The sequence below is a fragment of the Leuciscus leuciscus genome, assembly GCF_965113295.1.
Source record: "Leuciscus leuciscus genome assembly, chromosome: 24".
NCBI lineage: Eukaryota > Metazoa > Chordata > Actinopteri > Cypriniformes > Leuciscidae > Leuciscus > Leuciscus leuciscus.
Window position 1 is genome coordinate 19969584 of NC_138723.1, and position 23192 is coordinate 19992775.

Consider the following 23192-nt stretch of genomic DNA (forward strand, 5'->3'; position numbering starts at 1 on the left):
GCGTTCTTACACAAAACACGTCTTACAAATTTTAAATCAGCAGTCAGGATGATTTTCACATAGTTTTGGAGCAAATATTCTAGGCTACGTGATACAATTTTCAAAAGTCTTGTGAAGAAATAATCAGTATGGGTTTCATGGCCTTATTTCAGTGACATTTTTTTTGTGTATTTTCACAAACCATGCATAAATGTCATTATCTCAAAACTACAAACTTTTACATACATGCTGCTGACATATTATTGTAGCAGAGTTTGTGCTAAATACAGTGTATTCAGACTTTAGCCATGAAAATGTCACAAGTAACAGAAATAAGCACAAATGTCAGAGCATGTCAGAACACCTCCAGGGCCAGAAAACAGCTCAGACCCCAGAGGGTCTAAGAGGTCTAAAGAGTGCTGCTGGTGTTCTTTTACATATCTTTCTTGTCTATTGCAAAATATGTATGAAGATCCTTTTTTATTTTGTGTTTACAATGTTGCTCCTAAAAGCTGCTTTGTAAATGATCACTAATCAGTTAAATTCCTAAAAGATGAAGTGTATAATTTATGTACCAGAAGCACTACAAAAAAAGAATGGCAAAAATAAATGACAAAAATGATTAAATAAATAAAAACTAAAAAAAGATGTAATGTTTTGCAACAACCTATCCCTTTCTGGCATAGGTCAGGCAAACAGGTAGTCCAGTCCCAAACTCAAGCCATAGGTCGAGCCAATGTTATTATTTCTGTATTCAGCACAGTCTGCAAATACATTTGAAGTATGAAAAGCCCTTATGGAACTGTGATGCAAACATCAAAAAGTTTTAGTTTAAAATCATACACAATAGAAGTGTTTTGGTGGCATAACATAATATTGTGCAAAGAACTGAATGAAAATCTCTTTATTAAATTGATAATTTGCCTCTGTAATCATAATTTGAGTGAAAAGGAATAAAAGTTGTGAATTGTAAGTATAGGTTTTTGGAGTTTTGAAAAAATGTGGGCAGAGACATGTTTTCTATGTTAGATATTAAACACTTCATACTCAGTGAAGAAAGGTGTCTAGGTGAGATCCAAAAATTAGAGCCTCTTGTCCAATGATAATTGATCTTAACTCCATTTAAATCAATGGTATCTGCCATAGACTCCTACTGAAGTGTTATATAGACTGTACAGTATGTATTGAATTGTGTATATTCATGCAGATTAAAGCGGTAACAGAGAGCATTGATTGTGTTGTGTTGTTATTTACACTATTATATGATAGATAGATAGATAGATAGATAGATAGATAGATAGATAGATAGATAGATAGATAGATAGATAGATAGATAGATAGATAGATAGATAGATCGATAGATCGATAGATAGATAGATAGATAGATCGATAGATAGATAGATCTATCACTGTTGCATAACAGTGGCCTGCAATGTGTTCACTGAGCAGTGTGAAATGACATTGGAGGACAAAAATGACTGCAACCTCCCAATCTCGCAGCTCAACCGAGAGGCCTCCAACACCTCAAATCATGCACTCATTTATTTCAGCCTCCTCTACCTTTAACAATGGCATTGATCAGCCTACACTTCTCTGACTCATCCCTGACTACTCCCCCTGTTAGCATCAAAACTTAATCTGAAATCTGACATCAGCTCTCACATTCACTCTAATTTAGATGTATGACCTTTCCCGAAAACAATGACCAATCAATAAGCAGCTTTGCTTCCTCAAAGTCTAATTAAAACAAGCACGGGGTGACTCAAAGGGCAGAGGGAGCTGGGAGAAAATAGCATGAACAGTATATAGTACATGACTGCTTCATATGTAAACATGACATTTACATGGAGCATTTGGGCTGTTTGTCCTCTGAGTTTCTGAATGATCCATCCCTAAACCTTCAGGAAAAATAACTTAACTGTGGTTGGTCACTGCACATGTAGTCAAATGGCTTCTTGCAGTCTGAATAGAAGGTGCTTGGCTAAAATAAGCTGCAATGTGTCTGACTAAGCAAATGATAAAATGCAGTTCACATGAAGTCAGTGCTATTAGAAACAAAATACTAGCAAGGTTTACACAGATGTTACTATTTTGGCATGTAGTTTTCCTTAGGAAAGTTTTTCCAGGTGCAATGTGACAAATTTCCTGTGACAAGCAATTTATCTGTCTATATTTAACACGATAGATTAGTATTAAAAACATAGAAGATATCTGAGGTTTAATGTACATTTCTGCGGAGTGTAACTTTGCACCAATGACATTTTAAGATGAGCAAGCATACTTGGCTTGACGCTGCAGAAATAGATGCAAAGTTATCGACAAAATGTCTTGCTAAAGATAAACAGAAAAAAAATGTTTTTCTTGAACTTGAAATAGTAATATATATATATATATATATATATATATATATATATATATATATATGTGTGTGTGTGTGTGTGTGTGTGTATGTATATATATATATATATATATAGTGTGTTTAAATATACAACAGGGCATCTCTTGAAATACAATTACAGTAAAAAGATGTCAACTCAAACGACTAAGAAAGCATAATTTGCTGCAATTATATTTGTCACACACTGATTTTCAGATACCCCGGGTTCGCTTTCCATACAAAAGCTGTCAGCAGAGCTCAAACTGAATTTCCTGGTAAATTAAAACACATTTCTTTTCATTTTGCTCTATATGACATTGCTTTATTTGAAATTTCAAACACTACGACTGATCTGATTTTGAATAGATGTTGTTTTAGGTTCATTTTCATTCTGCAAGCAATAATGGGAGTTACCAAGCAGTACATGATAATTCTGTCAACAATACTCATTTTAGGTAAAACTGTAATGTTTCTCACATTAAAAGTCGCTAATCTCCAAATCTCTCTCAGCTTGCAGTAGGCAGTCACAGAAGAGAAAAACAGATTGACGAGCCTAATATCTTGCCACAGAAACTCTTCTGTTTGTTGCAGTGTCAGAATCATAAGCCCGTGAAGGGATTTTAACAGGCTTTACAAAGGGACACGCAATGATGAATTAGCTATGTTTAAAAATTAGTCAGAATCGGACTCATAGGAGCAGCGCACGATGACACATTATTAAGCTGTTATGAAGCACTCGCACTGCCGAGTTTCCAGGCTGACGCTCCATCCAACTGCTTCACAGGGGGGCTGCCACACGGAGAAACCCACCGAGACCAATCATGTCAGGCAAAATGAGATTCCATCGCCTCCACGCAAAATACACTCCAGACACAGGCAGCGGCCGTTTCACCACCTCTGAATTATTAATGATCAAAGTTCAGGTGGAATGAGCCGAGTTTGTGGGGTTGGTGATTTAGGTGGCCGAGCACAGAGAGCATGGAGTGGAGGTCTCGCACACCTGTCCGCTTCTCAGCTGAAAAACGGCCGTGGTTTGACGTGCCTTTGAGAAACATTGGCACTGCGTGTAAGCTAATTTCTCCCCTTGACCCCCATTTCCTCTTCAGGCACTGGCTTCTCATTTTTCTCTGAGCCATTACGCGTGGCCGCTGGGAAGCAGAGCTAAGCCTGCATTACCTCAGACAACCTCATCTGCAGACAACAAGCCTTATTTGACATCGCCACTGACGCATGTTTCTTGCTGAATATTTGGATGCAACACACGCAAGGAAAAGCAAAATGAAGCACCTTCTTTTGCGGCTATAAAATAATGAGATCCCCCCCTTCCCCCCAAGGTGTGAGAAAACAACGTAACATGTTTAAAGGGCAATCCAACAATGCTGGTAGAAAATCTCTGAAAATCAGCATGAAGAATACTTTAATAGTATTTGGTTCAATATATATGTGATCCAAGAACTGCAATAAAAAATTTCAACCCAATATGTAAGGGTAAGATGATTACTCATTGAAATAAGGTTGAAACCACAAAAGCCATTGTTCATGAACAATGGCTTTTATGGTTTCAACCTTAGCAATGCAAACACAGAGATAGAACATCTAAGAGAAATGTTTTGTATATTAACATAAAAAGTCACAATGTGAGATATAAAGTTGCAGTTGTGATGATGTAAAGTCGTAATGTGATTATATAAGGTAAGATTTGTGATATATTATGTTGCAATTGAGAAGTAGTCACATTTGTAAGATATAGTCACAATTGTAATATATAAAGTAAGATTTATTAGATATAAAGCCACAATTGTGAGATATTAAGTTGAAGTTGTGAGATATAAAGTTGAAAATGTGAGATCTAGTCACACTTGTGAGATATCAAGTCACAATCGTAAGAAATAAAGTTGCATTTATTAGATATAAAATCATAATTGTAAGATATTAAGTTGAAACTATGATACAGAGTCAAATTTTTTAGATGTAAATCACCACTGTGATATATAAATTCAGATTTGTGAGATATAAATTCAGATTTGTGAGATATTAAGTTGAAGTTGTGAGATATAAAGTTGAAAATGTGAGATCTAGTCACACTTGTGAGATATCAAGTCGCTTTTGTAACATAAGGTCACAATTGTGAGATATAAAATCACAATCGTAAGAAATAAAGTTGCATTTGTTAGATATAAAATCATAATTGTAAGATATTAAGTTGAAACTATGAGACAAAGTCAAATTTTTTTAGATATAAATCACCACTGTGATAAATAAATTCAGATTTGTGAGATATAAAGTCACATTTGTTAGATATAAAATCCCAAATGTGAGATTTAAAGTCATTAACTTTTTTATTTTCTTACTCTGAGGCAGTACTTTCTTACTTCAAGTGGGCATGAAAGCAAGTTCATGTTGTCAGCATTTCAAACTTTGGCTTTAAGGCAAAAAATAAAAAGAAGCTTATTCCGTGCAGCTCCAGACCTTGTCTATGCCTGTAAATGCTGTTGTACAATGTTGTGTAAATTCTAAACATCAATAGAACACATATTAATCATTACTTATATTATTCACACATGTGCAACTGTCTAAAGAGCTTTCTATAGTTCTGTGTGAGTGTGTGAGAACCCGCCAAGTTAAACAGGAGCCCTCAGAATTAAACCCATTAGAGTGGGATATTCCCACTGACACCGGCAGCCTGTGGGTGCTCACAAACTGTGCATGATGAGTGCAAATCCATTTTCTAAAGTGCCAAATGGTGCAATGTCATCTGTAGGGGACAAATCCTGTCTGCCATATGCTGCAAATGAAGAACCGGAAAACAACTACAACAGCTGGCCACTTGAAAACACAATTTTCATTGCTGCATCGTGTAACTGCAGATCCGTCTAATTCAATTATCATTAAAGGCGTAAAAATATTGCTCCTGTACAAATGCATGGCATGCATGCATTTAGACACCCTGCTACAAAGCATTACGAGACAAGTTCACTCATGCAAGTGATGATATATCCGTATGTTCATCGGACAAGCACAGTAGAAAAATAACAGTGACACTGGTTTTCACAACCCAACTTTTTCATACAATGCTTTCTTTGTTGCCTATGACAGCTCTACCTCTGCAAATGGTATGTACTGCAATAACAGTATGATTGCCATTCAACAAGAACACCACAATATCAGACCGCGGTGCTACCAGCATGCCAATCAAATCTTGACAAAGCCAAATTAAAGGCCTTGAACTTTCCACTGCACGTTGGGGGAAAAAAAACAGTTATTTTCAATGTCAGTGCAGTGCACTTCAAACAATTTGATAAGCACTTTTCTAAATGCATTTTCTGTTTCCAACAAAGTATTACATACTCCGAAGAATGCAACTGCCTTTCATTTACTGACATCTTTTCATGCCAATGTTTGTCAATAGCAATTTTCAGTGGTTGAATTTCTCTTGCCAACATAACAGGTTATGGAATCAGTTCAAACTAAGAATTCAATGGCACACAAAAATGATGAAATATGCAGTATGTGTTATGGCAACATTTCCTATTTAAATGCTCATTTATGAGATTAGTTAAATAACTGTTACACCATTACGTGTATTTGATGCAATTAAAACATTGATCAAATTTGACATTAAAACTGCTTAATTCTTTTATGCCTTTCAAAGCTGGTCAGAAAACAACGCACGTGCTCATGCTGTTGCCAAGCTCTTGTTTATTCTGCTGTAAATGAGAAAGATCTACTAAATGTCAATTTTATTTATTAATCAATCAAATTATTCATGATTCATTCAGTCGACATTGACATTTATGGTTGCATGTAGAACCTTTAAGATCCATGGAACCTTCACAATGTACAAAAGGCTTGTCACTCTTAAAATTAAAGGTTCCAAAATAGGGTTTTCTCAGCGATGCCATAGAATAACCATTTTTGGTTCTCCAAAGAAATTGTAATTATCTAAGTGTGTGTTCACACTTGGCATGTTTGCTTTGATTAAAATGAACCCTGCTGCGATTGCTCTGTTAGTGTGGTTTATTTGAATAAGTGTAAACGCTGCCATCCGAACCCTGGTGCGCACCAAACAAGCGGACCGAGACCGCTAAAAAGATGGGTCTTGGTCCACTTCCAAACAAACTCTGGTGCGGTTTGAATAATATATGAATGCAACACGGACCAAAGACATGTAAACAAACCAAAAACAGGAAGATGAGACCCTAAAAAGGACAGAATGCTCAAGCATATAGTTTTTTTATCGTCAGAGTCGCGATGTTGCCCATCACAGTTCGGTACAAGGCATTCAGAACCGTATCTCCTCACAGTAGATCTTCGTTTGTGTGTGTGACGGAGGGATTCCTGATCCTGTTTGGACTCCTTTACACATTTTATAAGCTCGTCATGAGTTCTCAGTGGGTCTAAATACTATCATATGCAGGCTACGCACATACAACGAGCGCATTTTCTTGAAGTCTTGATTTATTGTGCTTTGCTTTGCACTGACCCCCGAGATAATTCTAGTACTAATGTGTCTGTTAGGATTGTTCTAGTCTTTCCACTGATGCACTGAGAATACATCTCTGGGCCAACCCATCACAATATGAGTGGTATATGCACATAATACAAACTATTTTCTGCTGTATAATCTAAATGATGTATATTGATTTTCACTGTCTCTTGATATGCATTAGATGTTTTACATTGAAAAGGCAGAACATTTAAGTAAAAAAAAAAATCATCAGTGATGATAAATGTTTAGGTGGTCTGGATTCAAATCCCTGATGATTATATTTTCCTTTTACTGTAAGATGTGAAATCATCTCTCAGTCTACATCCTGCTACTTCTGATTGGTGCATTGGGATAAATAATAAAGGTTCCAAAAAGGGATTTTCACAGCGATGCCATTGAAGAACCATTTTTGGTTCCCTGAAGTTCTCAAAAGAACAATTTTTTTTTTCTTATTGTGAAGAACATTTGAATATTCTTAAGAATCCTTTTCCACTTTAAACTTTGTGTGCAGTCGAAAGGTTCCAAAGGTTCTCCAAAGAACCATCAATGACAATAAAGTGCCTTTATTTTTAAGAGCGTCTAGGACCAGTTGGTCTAGGACCAGTTTGTCCTACCCAAATCCTAACCTTAACTATAAGTTGGATGGAAAAAGCTGACTCTAGATCAGTGGCTGCAGAATCTCAGTCTCAAATGATCCATTGTGCAATTCATGGAATGAAAAGACTATTTTTATTTAGATACTCAAATTTCAGTTTATCTTTGGGATTCTGTGATTGGAGAAGATCAGCATTTAGCTATGTCAACAGAGCTGCTGAACAATCCAGAAAAATTAATATTCAAGTTTTTACTTCAGCTGTAAAAGTTGACAGAAAAGAGAAAGAAACATCCCCCACATCTTATTTCTTTCATTAGGCCTTACACATAAATGTCAACACAGATAACGTCTTATTCCTGCAAGCTGTCTGACATTAAATGACACCCCGTGCACAGACTTTTATATTGCTTTCTCTGCAAAGTGATTTTGCCGGCTGAATCTTTTCTTTTCTTGCCTGACACGTGTACAGCTATGGTTTCCATTATAACAGATGAATTAAAATGCAGCCAGTGTCCTGGAAGTCGGGTAGTGGAGGAAGACATGCATACACGGTAAACGTGAGGGATTTACTCAGCTGTTCTGAGACTGCTTGACATTATTTGATGTCAGATCCAAAACCCCTTCAAAAAATTGCCCTAGATTTACTTCCTTCAACTAAAATTGTACATGTTTCTAAATATCTAATTGAAAGGAAAGTATAAAGGTTGATGTGTGGAGCTGCAGCCTACTGATGAATAGAAAATGAGATATTAACATAAAAACTTTTGCATACCAAAATTAGGTAATCTCTCTCAAGAAACAAGATATAATTCAGCCCTATGAATTCATCCCACGACCATCTTCAATATAGACTCTTTTTTTACATTCATGTCATTACAAACTGTAATGTATGTCTTTCTTTATATATTCCGTGGAACACAAAAGGAGAAATTTTGAATAATAATTTGAACTGAAATTACAGTCCATGATGACAGAATGTTAGGTCAGCTATCCCTTTAAGAAATATAATTGCCAAGATGATTAATGCTATATTTTCTATAAACAGCAAACTGCAACATGAAGGAAGACTTCTGCAAATAAAATAAGCAGGATTAGTCTTTATGAGTTCATTTAAAGTCAAACATTACCTTTTGAAGTACGGAATTTCCACAAAATGGTGGGTTCAGGTCTTCCGATGGCCAGACACACAAGGCTTACATTACTGCCCTCGTTCACCGAAACATCTGTGGATATGTTTACAATCCTGGCAGGAACTGCAAAAAAAAAAAAAAAACATATTGCAACATTTTAATCACACATTTGATAAAACTTCTGCAAAAAAACAATTGTGGCACTTAAGTGATTAATCATCAATGAGCAAAACAATCATGACACCCAGAGGATGTTTTCGATTTATTGTTGAAGTCACTTTGATCAGGAATGTATTTTTCACTATTGAGTCCTATGGGGAGGATTTAATTGATGTGTAAGGCTGAACTGTGTTCACTTATGCAACTTTCAAGCAGCAGATGCAAGTTACATCCACATTTTCTGTGTTCCCTAGAAAATTCTTATGCAAAAGTCTTGCAACAATATTCCAGGGCATGCTGTTATTCATATTTTATTGGGTTGTATGATTTTACAAAGAAAAACAAACAAAATACAAGCAGTGTACAAAGCAAAAGAAATACAAACAATAATGCAACATAAGCTGGAAGGGAAAAAGTTAACCACCGACTGTATACACTGACTCAGGTCAATCCGGTCGGCAGTCATGTAGTGTGTTCTCAGCTTTATGCTCACAGTTTATAGGCTGCATTTATTTGATCAAAAAAGTATTAAAGTATAAAAGTATTATATATATCATTTTTTTCTCCCATCCATAGAGACTGGTGAATGATATATGATTTTAAGATTCTGGAATCCAATGCCTGTTCTCTCCAAATATTCTGACAACATTTCAATTCGGTGGTTATCCTCTAACATTGATTTGATGTAAAGTGTTACCCCACCTTGAGTTTTGAAATCCTTCCCATTTTAGAACCATACAGTATTTTAATTGATTGTACATTTCTTACTTCATATTGTCAATCAAATGGTTCTTTAAACTTCGATAAATCTTCATTAGAACAACGCATTAGAGCCTCAGTATTACATGCCGTCGCTTGATTGACGTGATGAGATGAGCAGGTCATGCTCTGTTAAGGTAATGTTGTTTATAACTTGACTGAAACTGGAAGTGGTACCCAGACAGTCTGTCAGTTTCCTTGACTGTGTTCCATGTTTTAGTCTGAATAAACCAGCCAGCCAGTATTTCAGAGAGATATTATTTAGTTGGCGTCCTATCAGGCCTGCCTCACACGGGAGCGCCTGCTATCTATGTTTGCTGGAAAAGTAAATATTTTATGGAAAATTTTGTTTACTGAAGTTTTAGTGAAGCATCCACGCAGGCACCAGAATTTTCTTATAGGGATGTCACACGTGCACGCACACGCGCACAAACACACACGCACGCACGCACACACACATACGCAGGTACACCAACCATGCACATACACACTCCAATATGACTGAATAATTGACCTGCATAAAAAGCCTGGTCTGCGAGCACAACACATCTGCTAATACAGATACTGAGGTCAGAGACTTCCAGTAAGTTTCTGCAATTTTTCTGCTGATTTGCTCACATGACATTAAATATTTAGCATATTAATGGCAATGATTCAGACAAATGTGTTATGGAAAACATAAATTAATTTTGTTTTAAATAAATCCAGTTATCCACGTCAGCCACCAGTGTATGACAAAATTGTGTCTTATCTATCAAATCATAACAGCAGGAGGAAAGTCCTGATGGGACTAATTAATTTTTTACTGCAGAACAATCATTTTCTGCCTGTAATAAAATTGAAAATACTTCAAAAAACCAAGTTTCGTGAGTTACTACAGCTTTGGTGAGTTTGTGTGTTTTGGTCGAAGGATCAAAACTGGCAAAAAAAAATCACCATTCAAAAGCAAATGTGTGTATGTGCGTGTCTGAATATATTTGTCTGCATTTTCTATACATATTCTATACAACAATATATACAATATAGAATACAATATATTCTATATTTTCTATACAACAGTGTTGAAACTGTAAAAAAATAAATATTGTACAAAAAAGCATATATATATATATATATATATATATATATATATATATATATATATATATATACACACACACACACACACAATCACATACGTATTGGTTATCAAGTTTTTTATCTCAGGGTGACAGCATTAAAGGGATAGTTCACTTTGAAATTAATTTTTGGTATGTTTTAGCTTACCTCAAGGGCATCCAAGATGTAGGTGTCTTTTTTTCCGCAGTAGTTTCAATTTTGATATTTTTAGGTCAAACCGTTCTTGTCTGTCAGTCATATAATGCAGGTCGATGGGCACTGTCTCAAAGAGCATGCACAGAGTCCAAATTAAAACAATTCCCCGTCGTCCAAATTAAACAATTCCCCATCGTAAGTACACATTGATGGCCTAAGACACGAAACGAGCAGTTTGTGTGAGAAAACGAACAGTATTTATGCTCTTTGAGACAGTGACCATCGACCTGCATTATATGACTGACAGACAAGAACGGTTTGACCTAAAAATATAAAAATTGAAACTACTGCGGAAAAAAAGACACCTACATCTTGGATGCCCTTGAGGTAAGCTAAAACATACCAAAAATTAATTTCAAAGTGAACTATCCCTTTAAGCATAGTGATAAACTACAACTTTATGTAAAAAAGTTTACATTTCTGACGCACACTTTGGAGGTGTTTTGCCAATCACAACGCACTGGGTCAGCTAGCCAATCAGAGCACTCTGAGCTTTTCAGAAGGAGGGGCTTTGTAGAAATCATCGTGTTTCAGACAGACTGGGAATAGAGGAGTTGCAATAATGTACAGTATGTGAAAAAAGATATATAATAGAATTGGTTAACATTTTTTTTTTCACACCTAAAGGGGTCATATGATGATATTCCAATAATCAAAATGATGTACTTTTAAAATATCATCATATGACCCCTTTAAGTTAAGAAAACATTAAATTACACATTTAAATACAATTCTCTGCTTGGATATTACACTAAATCAAAACGAATCCCTGTTTGCTTTTTACTAAAGAAACAGCCACTGAAAAGTTAAACCCCAACACTGCTATGTGCGTATGTGTTTGTACATATAATGAGGGGTAAACACAATGACCATACCTCTGCAATATTCCAGAGACCACAATAACAGTAAAAGATGTGCAAGAAAGCTCTCCGCTTCTCTCTGGTGAATATTTCATCCTGTGATGAGCACTTTCTTTGAGTCACTGTACTTTTCCCCATCCCACATTCCTTGTGTTCTCACCACTTCCCTCCCTTACATCAAAGGTATTGTTTCATCCCTGTATCTCAATCTATAATGGATGGCTTCGGCTTTCTAACCATGAATCCCAAATTCAGGCCACTGTTTCAAACAGGCCGGTTTGAGCTTCTCAAAAATGAGAGAGGACAGAGTTCAGAGCATGAACAAGAAAAAGACTATGCTAACATTTTCCAAACAGACACACAAGTGGAGTTATATAACTCAAGTTACCTCTCCCCATGACTGTGTGTGTTTGTGGTAAACTGTTGAAAATCAATCCATCACTTCTCTGCCAACTGACAAGGCTCAACCATCCCTCAAGTTCATGATGGAGTAGCTTATACTGTCCAAATTCCCTCCATCTCTGAGCAATACCTGTATTTATAATTGGACATGCATTGGACTAAAATAACTGCAAAAGGCAGGAAACCCACAGAAATCAGTGGGAGAAAAACTAATTCTTAAGCTGCCTCTGGTGATATAGCTTCCGCTAATGTTCCACGCGGGCAAATTGCACTGGCTTCGGCTCTACATTTATATTCTCATAACCCTACTGAATCTTTCCAATGGCTCATTACTGCTCTTTAAAATGAGAAAAAGAGCTGCCTCCTGATGCAATGCTGAAAACTAAAGCATATATAAAACTGCAACAAAGGGCTAGAAAAGCAGCAGTATATTGTTACAAATACATTTTTGTAGTAAGCTTATGAAAGACAAAAATGTATAGCACAATAATTCCATAGTTTGAGTTTTACATTAAAATTAAATTAAGTTAAAATAATGTTATCTAAAAGTAATTTCATTATCATTAAAGTAATGTCACGATACCCTCATGACACGAATCGATACATATCACAATATTGAACTCACGGTACGATATTATTGCGATACTCCAAGACATTTGGTAAAAGGTTAACAAAAAATGTACAGTTGATTAAAATGCTAAATTTGGTACATTGTGGGTGTAAATGAATAGGCTTGGACTTGGTGCTGATAACCCAATTCACAGGACAATGGTGACACCAGAATGAAAATATTTCAGATGAATATGCTTGCACTCGGTCACTGACTAGATATATTTAAAATAATGTAGACCTCTTTTTACTGGTAAAATAAGACATTTGACATTATCAGGACCCAAAAATATCCCCCCATTGCATTATTATACATTATATTCAACATTATATATAACAGGTTAAAGGGATACTTCACCTCTGGAAAGATGAATGTGTATTTAAAATAGGTCATTTATGTAGAAGAAATGTGAAGACATTTTTGAATTTGGAGCTTTCTAGACTGAGAAAAGCCAGAAAATTTATTTTTGGCTTATGTGGATGAAAGACAACAACTCCCAGAATGCACTTGCTTCGTTGCTCTACGAGGCCACTCCCAAGCCACGCCTACCGGTTAGAGAGCGCAGTTGAAAACAACAAGGTTAGGCGACTAGTGAGTCTCCGTGACGAGTTTGCCCGGGATATCGGGATCGCCCAAAATGTCCGGGATTTGGCTTTTGCGTTCTACAGTCGCCATTCATTATGTTTACTGTGGCGAGCAGGACCAGGCTGAGGGCCACGGGAGAACGGCGCGAGGCTGGTGGCGTTATTACTGAGACGCACCGGTCTCATAGGCAATCTCTCACGGAGGAGCGGGAATTTTCTTAGCAATGTTAACTTAAAACGCACATCAACCGATCACTTGTTTAGCGTTCATGTAAACACTACATTCAGATTCACCAATCGAAATGAATTCAGTTAGATTGAAACAAAAGGTGTGCATGTAAACAATGAATGGCGACTGCAGAAAGCAAAAGCCGAATCCCGGACATTTTGGACGATCTCGACGGCCGGACATGTCCGGGAAAAAGAGTATGGTAACCCCTAATACTCAGCTTTCTCCTACTACTCAGCTTTCTCCACAGAACAAGAGCCTTCTAGCTTAGCTTCCAAAGAAAGACGGCTGACACTGTGTACATTCTGTGAGTGAGATCCCACCTTCTATGGGCGGGTTGAAAACATGCGGGACAGCCCCTACTACTGGCTGTAGTCTTTAGCCTCTGGCCAGAAAATCCTCCGATGACGCAAAATGACGATTTTTGCGTCATCGGAGGATTTTTTCCAGACAAAAAATGCATTAATCTCTCATCTCAGGGGGATATGAGGGTGGAAAGCACGGTAATTCGAAAATACTACAGGTTTTCTACTAATACAAAGCTTAATGCTAAATCCTGAAGTATCCCTTTAATGTAGTACTGACCGTAAAACTCTGAAAACTTTAATTTTTTCCTCACACAGAAATTTTATTTTGGGTGAACTATACACAGTACATATTGTCACTATCCATGATACATATCATTGCATTTTTGTATTGCGATATATTGTGACACGATATATTGTTACAGCCCTACTTCCAATAAGTCTTTCTGAAAGTGAAAGATTATCAAAGTAAGGAAATGTCACTAGAAGTCATATTTGTTTAATTAAATTCTTTATTATTGCGTTTTTTAAAGTAAGCATGGTAACACTTGACAATGAGCAATTCCTTTGTTATAATAATTATTAATCTTTGTCAACTTCAAATGCAGTTCATGTTAGCTAAGGTCTAATAAATAATGTTAAAAGACACAACTTTTGATAATGTAATAATGTTTTAGTAAATGTTAAAATTAACATAAAAGCTTCACTGTTAGTTAATGTAGTTAACTGATGATAACAGATGTATCATTATTGTAAAGTGTTACCAAATAAGCAAACTATAGAAACTTCAAAATATATTTTGCAGCTGCTAATAAGTCTCTATAATGAAGGCCAGTACAAAGCAATATGACAAAAAAGTTTTTGCCACTGACACAGAGCAGTCAACCAAGATGCTTGTGTTTTCCTTTGAGATCTCTTAAAGGATAAAGACTGGCAGCAATCAATTTCAATATGGCTTCCTATTCTGAAATGACAAAGCCTATATCCTTGGAGAATTCATTGGTCAAAAAGGTGTCAATCATCAAATTGAAAAATTTATTGGAATCGTTTTTTCATCCGTCACTATGGAGTGACAGCGTCAATCATTGTAGACTATGCTGTAAAACTACAGCGATGAAAATACCACCAAAAGCTTCCAGTACATCTCAATGTCTAAAAGATTGCAATGTCAAGTCACTGATGCCTGTGGGTTTTACATATTGTCAGGAATGTTTCAGAGCATTTAGCATATCATTCACCTTGTTCTTATGCATGAGAAAAGCTTTTAATAGATCTCTGAGGAAAAGGCAAGACAGCCAGAGAAACCTGTATTTATTTATTTTTTTTAATCTAAATGTCTTTTAAATGCTCCATTAGAAAGTCCATAAAGAAAGAAAACTGTAAATCACATTTAGACCAATGTGCATTACATATTATATGACTACCCTTGTCTGCCTGCATGGATTTATTTTTTATTTTTAATATTGGTGGTTTGTTCTTAGCTCAATGGGGAAATCAAACAACTAGGGTGTTTTCATATAACACATGCTGAGTGAACATTATGGTGTGTTTTGTGCAGTGATTGCCTCTTCACTCCTTTCTAATAACAATACTAATGAGTCGCATTGTGCCATCAGTGCAAGCTACAGGTCTCTCGCTTCTGAAGAGAGCAGCTCGTTTAGCCGCTTTCAGTTATTACAGTTGTGGAGAAAAGCAATCACAGCACTGCAATCCCATCTCTATCACATCTGACTGGCACTGCTGTGGCTGAAACAGCTCAAACACTCACAATGACACTGTTTCGAGGTTGATAAAAGCAGTATCAACTGTGCCTCATTATCGACAGTTATTCATTAGACTGGTGTTTTGTTATTGGCATAAAGTCTGGTCCATTTTAGATGGATGGATGGATGGATGGATGGATGGATATAGATAGATAGATAGATAGATAGATAGATAGATAGATAGATAGATAGATAGATAGATAGATAGATAGATAGATAGATAGATAGATAGATAGATAGATAGATAGATAGATAGATAGATAGATAGATAGATAGATAGATAGATAGATAGATAGATAGATAGATAGATAGATAGATAGATAGATGGATCTAGATCTTCCTGCCTCATGTGTCCAAACTCCCACAGTCTCCCACAAAACCTGTATTTTCACTTGTATATTCAAACTCGCAGAGGGTTAAAATAACTGAAGCAGAAGGCAGAGCACCCACAGAACTCAGTGGGTGAATAGCAGATCCCTGCACTGCCTCTGGTGATTTAGCTGCTGCTAATGTGTCACCCTGGCAAATTGCACTGGTTTTGTCCTCCCATTTATATTCTCATAACCGTACTGAATCTTTCCAATGGCTCATTACTGCTTTAAAATGAGGCAAAGAGCTACTCCTCAATCCAGTAACAAGAGGCGAAGCTTATTACACAAATGTGCAGTGAATTGAGAGGCCGTCTTATCCTTCTCCCCATGGAAGGAGAAAGTTCGAGACTAATCTAAAACAGAGACACATCATTACACTTGAGCAAACGAAAGACGATAATCCTGCTTGTTGTTTGCGCGGCCATCTAATTAAATTGCCATGCTTTTGCCCTGTGATACATAAGACTTTATGACATCCTGCTCATCAGGTAATACATGTTGAACGATTTTAATGAAATGGTGCAACAAAGGTGCTTTGATTTGGATGAACATTCAAGAGCTCCAAAACCTAGTGCAGCTCCCTGCATGGAGAGCATCCTAAATCAATTCAAGTCAAGCCAACTTATGTTTTATAGCGCTATATGCAACAAAAATCATAACAGCTTCGCAGTATTAACAGAATCAATGATGCAAACCTCATCAAATATGAGAGAGATTCAAATTCTGCTGTAAAGCAGCTGTAGCAAGACAATAGTGTCATTATTCAGCTCAGTTCAGTTTAGTGTTGATTCAATTCAGTTCAATAATTGTGTAAATGAAACCAGTTCAATTCAGCAATAAGCAGCTCTACTGAATACGGCAATGTCAGAACCTCATAAGCGACACAAATAGCGCTAACGAAAACTAACTAGGTTTTGGAATGCAGCTAAGATATTCTTCACAAAACACCACATTTGTTTTGTTTCCTGCTCCACCTCAAATAACTGTAAACTCCAATGCAAGCTAAACTTCTGATGATCCTCTTCGCCTCCTGCAAAGACCTCCAGCTAATAGAACATATGGAGTGTGATCATCACCTTTGATGCACTACCAGCTCTGAGCCGTATTCATCCTTCCCCTTTTCCCACTTGAGTCGCACTTTGCTTCTTATCCTCACCGTTTCTTCGCTTGCTAACAGTCTTGGACTTCCCGCATGGCCTACATATGCCTCTGCTTATACCTGCACTGGCATCTCATCCTCTACCTTTGGCTTGCACACTGAGGAAGGTGAAGGACGGTTTTAATCTTTATTTTATTTTATTTTTTGTATTTTTTTTTATCTGCTTTAGAAAAATCTGTATAAAAAAAACAAAACAAAACATTCTCAAATAAATAAATAAAAATAATAATTATATTATTGTTAATAAAATAAACAAATTATTAACAAAATATAAAATTCATATTATTAATAAATAATTATGAATACATAAACAAATACATTATTTAAATCAAAACAAAATTATTGTAAATAAATACATAATAAAAATGTGTTAAATGCAACTAACCATTTAATTGCCCATTATTAGAATAATAAACAGACTTATTAACTTTTAAAAGGCCACTTTTAACTTTTATGGCTGACGTTTATCTTTGTATGTTGAATCAATCTTTAATTAATTAGCAGGGTTCCTATTCATTTTCCATTTCAAAATTCCATTCTTTTCCAGGCTCAAATTTCACACAAGATCACGAAACTTTTGCCATGAAATCACTCTGCTTGCATGATAAATTTATTTTTAGAGATTCTTAATTTTATATTTTAGAAATATTTCATACACGGTTTTCTTTTTCCATACTTTTCCAAACTGTATAGGAATCCTGAATTTGTTACTTGGTAGAAACTAGCCAAATTAATAAATGCCTACATTCTCAAAAAACACACACACAAAAAAATATAGTATATGGTAAATATATATTGAAGGATCTTTTTTTTTTAAATGGTTTGTGTGACTTATTGTCTGCAGAGAGTTTTTCACTGTAATATCAACAAAAAATATACATCTAATTATCAAATTATATTAAATATTTTGGTAACACTTTACAATAAGGTTTCATTAGTTAATGTATGAACTAACATGAACTAACCATGAGCAATACATTTGTTACTGCATTTGTTCATCTTTGTTAACGTTAGTTAATTAACATCTATTAAACGTTCTAATTGTGTTCATTGTTTGTTCATGTTAATTCACAATGCATTAACTAATGTTAACAAATACAACTTTTGATTTTAATAATGTATTAGTAAATGTTGAAATTAACATTAACAAAGATTAATAAATGCTGTAGAAGTGCATTATTAGTTCATGTAAATAATGTAGTTAACTAATTAAACCTTTTTGTAAAGTGTTACCAAAATTAAATGCCCATGTTTAATTTTAAGCACATTTTTGTTTTATTCTGTATATGAAATACATAAAAAAATACATAAAACAAAAACTGTATTGGGCTGCCATTTGATGCCCAATCAATCCTGGAGAAAAAACAAGTGAGAACTAACAAATGTATACCATGTTCTGTTTATCAAAATCATCTTCAAGCAGATGGAGAAACATCTTGAAAACTGGGATTGGCAGGTGAAAAAAAAATTAAATAATAATCTTAGCAAGAATCTGAAAATAACAACACTTCTCTCATTAGTTTAGATGGTAATTTGTAGTGAGGATTCATAATTTCATCTGGCATCAAAGCATCACTCAAATGTGTTTGCTCAAGTGTGTGCTTTTGTGTTTGTCTGAACAAATCCTCTGTGCAATGACGTCTTGGGAGTCGTCTCACTGTTTCTTTGTTTCTGTACTTGTTTTCATTGTTATTCGGGAAAAAAAGCAAAGAGGTTTTGTTGATATAACAACAAGGACAATAGTTCTTCATTTAAAATCATCAACATCGTCATGGCCTTGGTTGCTCTAAAACGTTTCTCTTTCAAGAATCAGGAGATGGCCTTTACGTCATATTCTGCATATAGGCCACCCATATAACACTGCTCTATGAAACACAAATATGCAACAATGAAATCATTCATTTTGAGCTGGCCGGTACAATTATGATTACCTGGGTTCTAAAACAAAGCATATACTGTTTTTAATGATCATTAGAGGACACTGGTGAAGAAGTGATAGACCAAACACTGGAGATATTCTTCAATGAGAATACAGGGCCAAATTGGCTGTGAGTGAGTTCATTTCAACAGCCTCATTCTAGCCAACTTCAGTCTACACACCACCTGTGTATGTCTGTTCTTTTGATGCAAGCTGAGAGAGACAAAACACAATTTTGTGAGCTCATCCATTACAGATCTCACTACCCTGTGACCTTGAAACAAGCTAATGTGCTGTGCCTACCACAAATATGCAAATCATGGACCCATGATCTCATATTAGTCTGCTTACCTTACCTTACCTTGGACATTTTGATATTCATTTAAAAGACACTTCAGTTGAGAGCAGGGTTTGGGTTAGAGTTACCTGAAATAAAATTACACTGAGCTGTATTTCTCGGTTCATAAACTAAAAATGTTGTATTTATCTTTTAGATTTTTCGTGCACTGTGCTTCAGTAAACATACGCCTGAGAGATAAAAACAGATTTATTATATCACAAAAATATGTTGAAACTGAAGCTGGATATCATATTTAGTCATATACTGTGCGATCGCTTTTCACCAAAAACAATGTTGATGGATATTTTGTCTCTGCTGAGTCGCAAATGTAGCAATAACTAAAATAGCTATTGCTTTTCATTTCAACAAACGTACATGCTATCAAAATGATTCTTCTCTTCAGAAGTGTTACTTTAAAGTGAATCTACAAATCTACAAACAAGTTAGATAGTTTGCTGCCAGCTTTTCCCAGCAGCAATGTTCTGCTAAATGCAAGTATAAAATAAGAATATTTTTTCCTTCCTAGACTATAATGACCTTCATTTGTCTTCTCCATGTAGTGGTTTTATAAGAATAATGCTTTGTGTACCTCAGAGAAGGAGCTCAGAGGAAAACCTCAGGTTTCAAATTGCGCTGGACGCTAACGCGTCGCATGTCTCCTCTCGCGTTTCATCTGATCGATGCATCCGATCGATATCGCGGAAGACGATGAGGCCATTTACAGAGACACATACCTCCAGCTGCAGTCATCAACCACATAAATAGATGTAGCGCTGATATGCTACAGGACGACAAATGCAAAATCGGATGGAACACTGTCCTGTTCGTGAAATGCTAATGAGTGACCTAAAACCGGAACGAGAGCAAGTGTGAAATATGTTAGGACACTTAAAAACAAGCACGCAGATGTCAAGCGAGATATGTGAGAACGCTACCGTAGGCGTTCTTTGATTTTTTAGCAGAGATGAGGCAATAACAAGCTTCATAGGCTAAGGGTTTAAGAGAAATAGAGCCACACTTGATGACAGGAATAGACAGGGCGCTACAGTTTGTGTAGGCAGACTTTAGCTGAGCGCGGCAAGATTTAACAAAGCTGAGACAAAGCATTACAGTAAAGACACACTGAGGCCCCATCTGTTCAGAAAGCTCTCAGATCCATTCTCAAGAACACTAGGCGGAAATTGTAGACCACTCAGCATGCAACCATAGGGTGTAAGGGAAAAGGAGCGCTGCAAACAATTCAATATCTTAAGTGCACTTTTGAGTGCAACAACACAGACTCTAGCATGTTTATGTTGTGCCACGTAGACGCAGAGTGTTGAACTGCACCATAAAACAAGGAAGGCAAATGATTAATTCATTAAAACTGGGATAAAGACTTAATAATCAATTGAATTGCAGGTTAAGCGGGAACTGAACAGGAGAGTCAAACTCCAATTTACGATTTGTGTTTCTAATCAGGAAAAAAATAAGCTATTTGTTCAGTTATTTAAGCCTGCAGTGATTAGTGTCAGGGCAAAGTACTACAGGTTAATGAGCATTTGATAAGGCGCCATTTTATTAACCAAAACACTTTTTTCCCTCGCTGAAACATAGAAAATCTGACACTTTTTCTGACTCCACAGATGGTCTGAGAAACGTGATAAAAATGGTGTTTGCCACATTTCAGAATTGTGTACCCCAAGCCGGGATAGATTTGGCCATATGAGACATTAATCATTTTTTTTGCTTACAGATATGAAGGCAATCGACTGCACTGTAAATCCTGACAAAGGTTTGAGTATTGACACTTGATTTAGTGAGGAGAAAACAAAGCATCTGCTCTATTTTTCTGTTGCTCTCTGGGCTGCACGTCTTCAATCAATATCCATCAACGATTTTGAAATTACACCCAGATTAAACCCCAATTTCATCACCAGGAGTCACATCTGCTGAGTTTCATTTAATTACATCAGCCTAGAAAAGGAGAATCAAAGTTGTTTGTCAACCGTTATTTACACACACTGAAATGTCCACAAAATCCCAAACCAACGCGAAGCTAGTTTTTGACAGGGTTTCCTCATCCACCCATCATGTGATGTAAAGATTTCACTTTATAAGACATGAAAAAATCCTCTTAAGATTTACCTTGTACAATGAGGTGCACTTTTGTCGATTCTGGTTTCTTGTTCGTAAGGATAGAACATACGTACGGTCCCTCGTCGTATAAGTTCACGTTTTGGATTTTTATACTGTATTCAGTGACTGCTGTGTTTAGTAGGACCACCCGGGGGTCCAACGACCATTTTTCATTCCCTGTGAAGAGGATAGTGGTTCGGTTGAGCCATGCCACCCGTGATACTTTGTTGTCAACACTGCATCTGTTGAACGACACAAACAGAAGAAGAAAAACATGATTATTTGCTGTACGCAACATTTAAAAAATAAGATCCTCAAGTCATACACAAGAAGGCATCATTACGCAATTTAACAACTCAGTTTGAAATGATTCAGATATATTTTGAGGAACTATATGAAAGTCAAAGTGTTATAGTTTAAATGAAGAAGTCATATTGGGACAGCATGTTCAATTATGTGCTACACTTTCTTAACGTCTTTTTAACAATAGGAAAAGGTCAAGCTGACTTCTGTTTGAAGAAAAAGCTAAGAAAACAATTTATATTCTAGACGCAATCCTGGAGTCGAAACCCAGGGTCGAAACTTCAATCCAAAGACTTTACTGGAGAAATATCATAATGTCCATAATATCACTTCCACTTCCTTCCTTAGAATGCAAAAGAAACAACATGTGACAAGGCAACAGGTAATATAAAAATATATATCTGTCCTTTTTCTCTCCTTTTCTATTACATATCTTGAAAACCAGTTGGAAAATGACAATAGCTTTTCATCTTATCCATTTCAAATAGCCGTGAGAAAAAATTAGAGCAATTCTGGGCAATAGCCACCTTTCAGTTAAGAAGAATCTGGATATGACACTACATTTGTCTCCTTCACAGGAAAGGACATTTCTTAAAACTGCAGAAAAAGACCTAGAGGCGTTCACTATACTTATCTTTTTTACCCTTTTCTAAACTTTTGAGTGACGGCTCTAAAGGTTAGGACTAATTGAAAGTCAGAGCTACATATTAAAAAATGGAGGCCATAATCGCATGCACAGAAATATACTTTCTCAAAAGGAACACACTGTTTTCATGGTTTTATTTGTCATTACTATCTGGCATTTGGTTTATTTGTCAATAGTTATTTGATATAGACCTAACAATGGCACAAAATGTGCTGTGTTGACATGGTTTTCATCAACGACATCAATTTTCAAAACACCATTGCCAAACCGTTCACGTCAGCATGCCAAAACACTGCAGTAATTCATATTAGTCTTTAAGAGGGCTTCACACTCAAGGTCAAAATCAGTAAATGGATTATCAGACCCTTTACTGGTGATTTTCCTGGCTCTGAAAATTAGTCAACAAGAGAGCGCTCTTTTGGCAAATCTGGAGGGCAACAATTGCAAGTGTGAAGTGAATGCTTTCTCAGGATATTCTTCAAAGGGAAAAGCTCATTCAGACTCTGTTAATCTATGCAGAGTGCTGGAGCGCAAGAGAGCTTGCAGAGGATTTGAACCATTGAAAACCACAAGATTAAGCTCCGGTCTATAATCATGCATGCTCTGCAGTTTTTGCTTGGGAATCACTGTGTACATTCAAACAATAGAATGGATTTTTTTTTTAAGTTTCGGTCTAAAAATAACCCCACAGTCGTGCTTGGCCTTAACACCTTAAAAGTGATGCAAAATCTACTGTTCATATTTTAACGTCTTGGTGCTGTGGGCCTATAATTTCCCTCAAA

General features: G+C 36.1%; 1 protein-coding gene across 2 annotated transcripts in view; it reads right to left on the reverse strand.

Annotated features, from left to right (window-relative positions):
* Positions 1 to 23192, reverse strand: part of opcml (opioid binding protein/cell adhesion molecule-like) — a 152783-nt gene that overhangs the window by 23698 nt on the left and 105893 nt on the right. For both annotated transcript variants that reach the window (XM_082158293.1, XM_082158292.1), the window contains 2 exons: positions 21471 to 21703; positions 8568 to 8693 (listed from right to left, as the gene is read on the reverse strand). In XM_082158293.1, the coding sequence (XP_082014419.1) occupies positions 8568 to 8693; positions 21471 to 21703 (359 nt within the window). The remainder of the gene's footprint in view (positions 1 to 8567; positions 8694 to 21470; positions 21704 to 23192) is intronic.